Raw genomic sequence first — 938 nt, 5'->3', positions numbered from 1 at the left:
CGAGGCGATGAGATGCAGGCGTTGGGCTCGGGTTCTCCTCCCCGCACCGAGATTCCCACCGCCCACTTCGGAGGGTCTGAGTTTGATTTCATGGGAGCGATCGTAGTTTTTCCTGACTATTCTCTGCCAAACAGAGACTGGTCTTGCACTCATCTGTCTGGCTCAGTGATTACTCAAGTGTGTATGTGTGTGTGTGTGTGTTGGGGTGGGGTGGGTGAAGTTCTCCCCAAACGTCTGTAGACGGAATGAAGCTGCCCCACTTAGTGATCAGCGCTCCTACAGCTGGGGTCGGTTACAACCCCCGTCCTGTGGGTATGAGCTTTTGCCTCCAGCGCCTTTACGATTAATTCCTCTGTGGCGAATCGAACATTCGGCTCCCTGGGAGGACGGAGTGGAGGTGGGTGGGGATTAGTTATGCAACTCATGGAGTCAATCGGGGCCTGTCGTCTCGGAGACTACAAGTTCCAGAATGCATCCTTCCGCTAGCGTGTAGGGAGAGGTCGGGGTTGAGGGAGCGGTGCCTTCTGGGAGTTGTAGTCTTGAGCTTGTTTGTGATGCAGGCGCTACTCGGGGAGTGGGGAGGGGGCGAGGCCGTAAACTATTAGCACGTGACGCCCGGGATCAGGCGGTAGGGCCAGCTTCCGCACGGGAGCTGTGATTGGCTGGCACTTATCTGAACGACGCCACCAGGGGCGGGCAGAAGAAGGGCGCAAGCGCACTGCGTCGCCAGGTTCGGGACCCTGTTCCGAGGGACTATGGCGCTCAACAAGAACCACTCGGAGGGCGGCGGAGTGATCGTCAACAACACCGAGAGGTGAAGACAGTGCGGAAGAACCCTAGAGGCCCGCAGGGGCGGGCGTCGAGGGGGTGGGCGGTGGGCGGCGGGGCGTGAACCCGTGGAGAGGGGAAACTGATGGGTGTTGGGGGGGTAACGGCTG

At 59.6% G+C, this 938-nt stretch overlaps 1 protein-coding gene across 2 annotated transcripts in view; it reads left to right on the top strand.

Moving 5' to 3' along the window:
* Positions 1–668: 668 nt before the first annotated feature.
* The window catches only part of WBP2 (WW domain binding protein 2), a 7,819-nt gene continuing 7,549 nt past the window's right edge, over positions 669–938 (top strand). The window contains exon 1 of one of the 2 annotated variants that reach the window (XM_010856183.1): positions 669–814. In XM_010856183.1, the coding sequence (XP_010854485.1) occupies positions 756–814 (59 nt within the window). In that variant the 5' untranslated portion in view covers positions 669–755. The remainder of the gene's footprint in view (positions 815–938) is intronic. The other variant, XM_010856182.1, reaches the window with a different exon arrangement.

Source organism: Bison bison, unplaced genomic scaffold, assembly GCF_000754665.1.
Source record: "Bison bison bison isolate TAMUID 2011002044 unplaced genomic scaffold, Bison_UMD1.0 scf7180017864371, whole genome shotgun sequence".
NCBI lineage: Eukaryota > Metazoa > Chordata > Mammalia > Artiodactyla > Bovidae > Bison > Bison bison.
The sequence above is the reverse complement of the archived record's forward strand: the minus strand, read 5'-3'. Positions and strand labels throughout refer to the sequence as shown.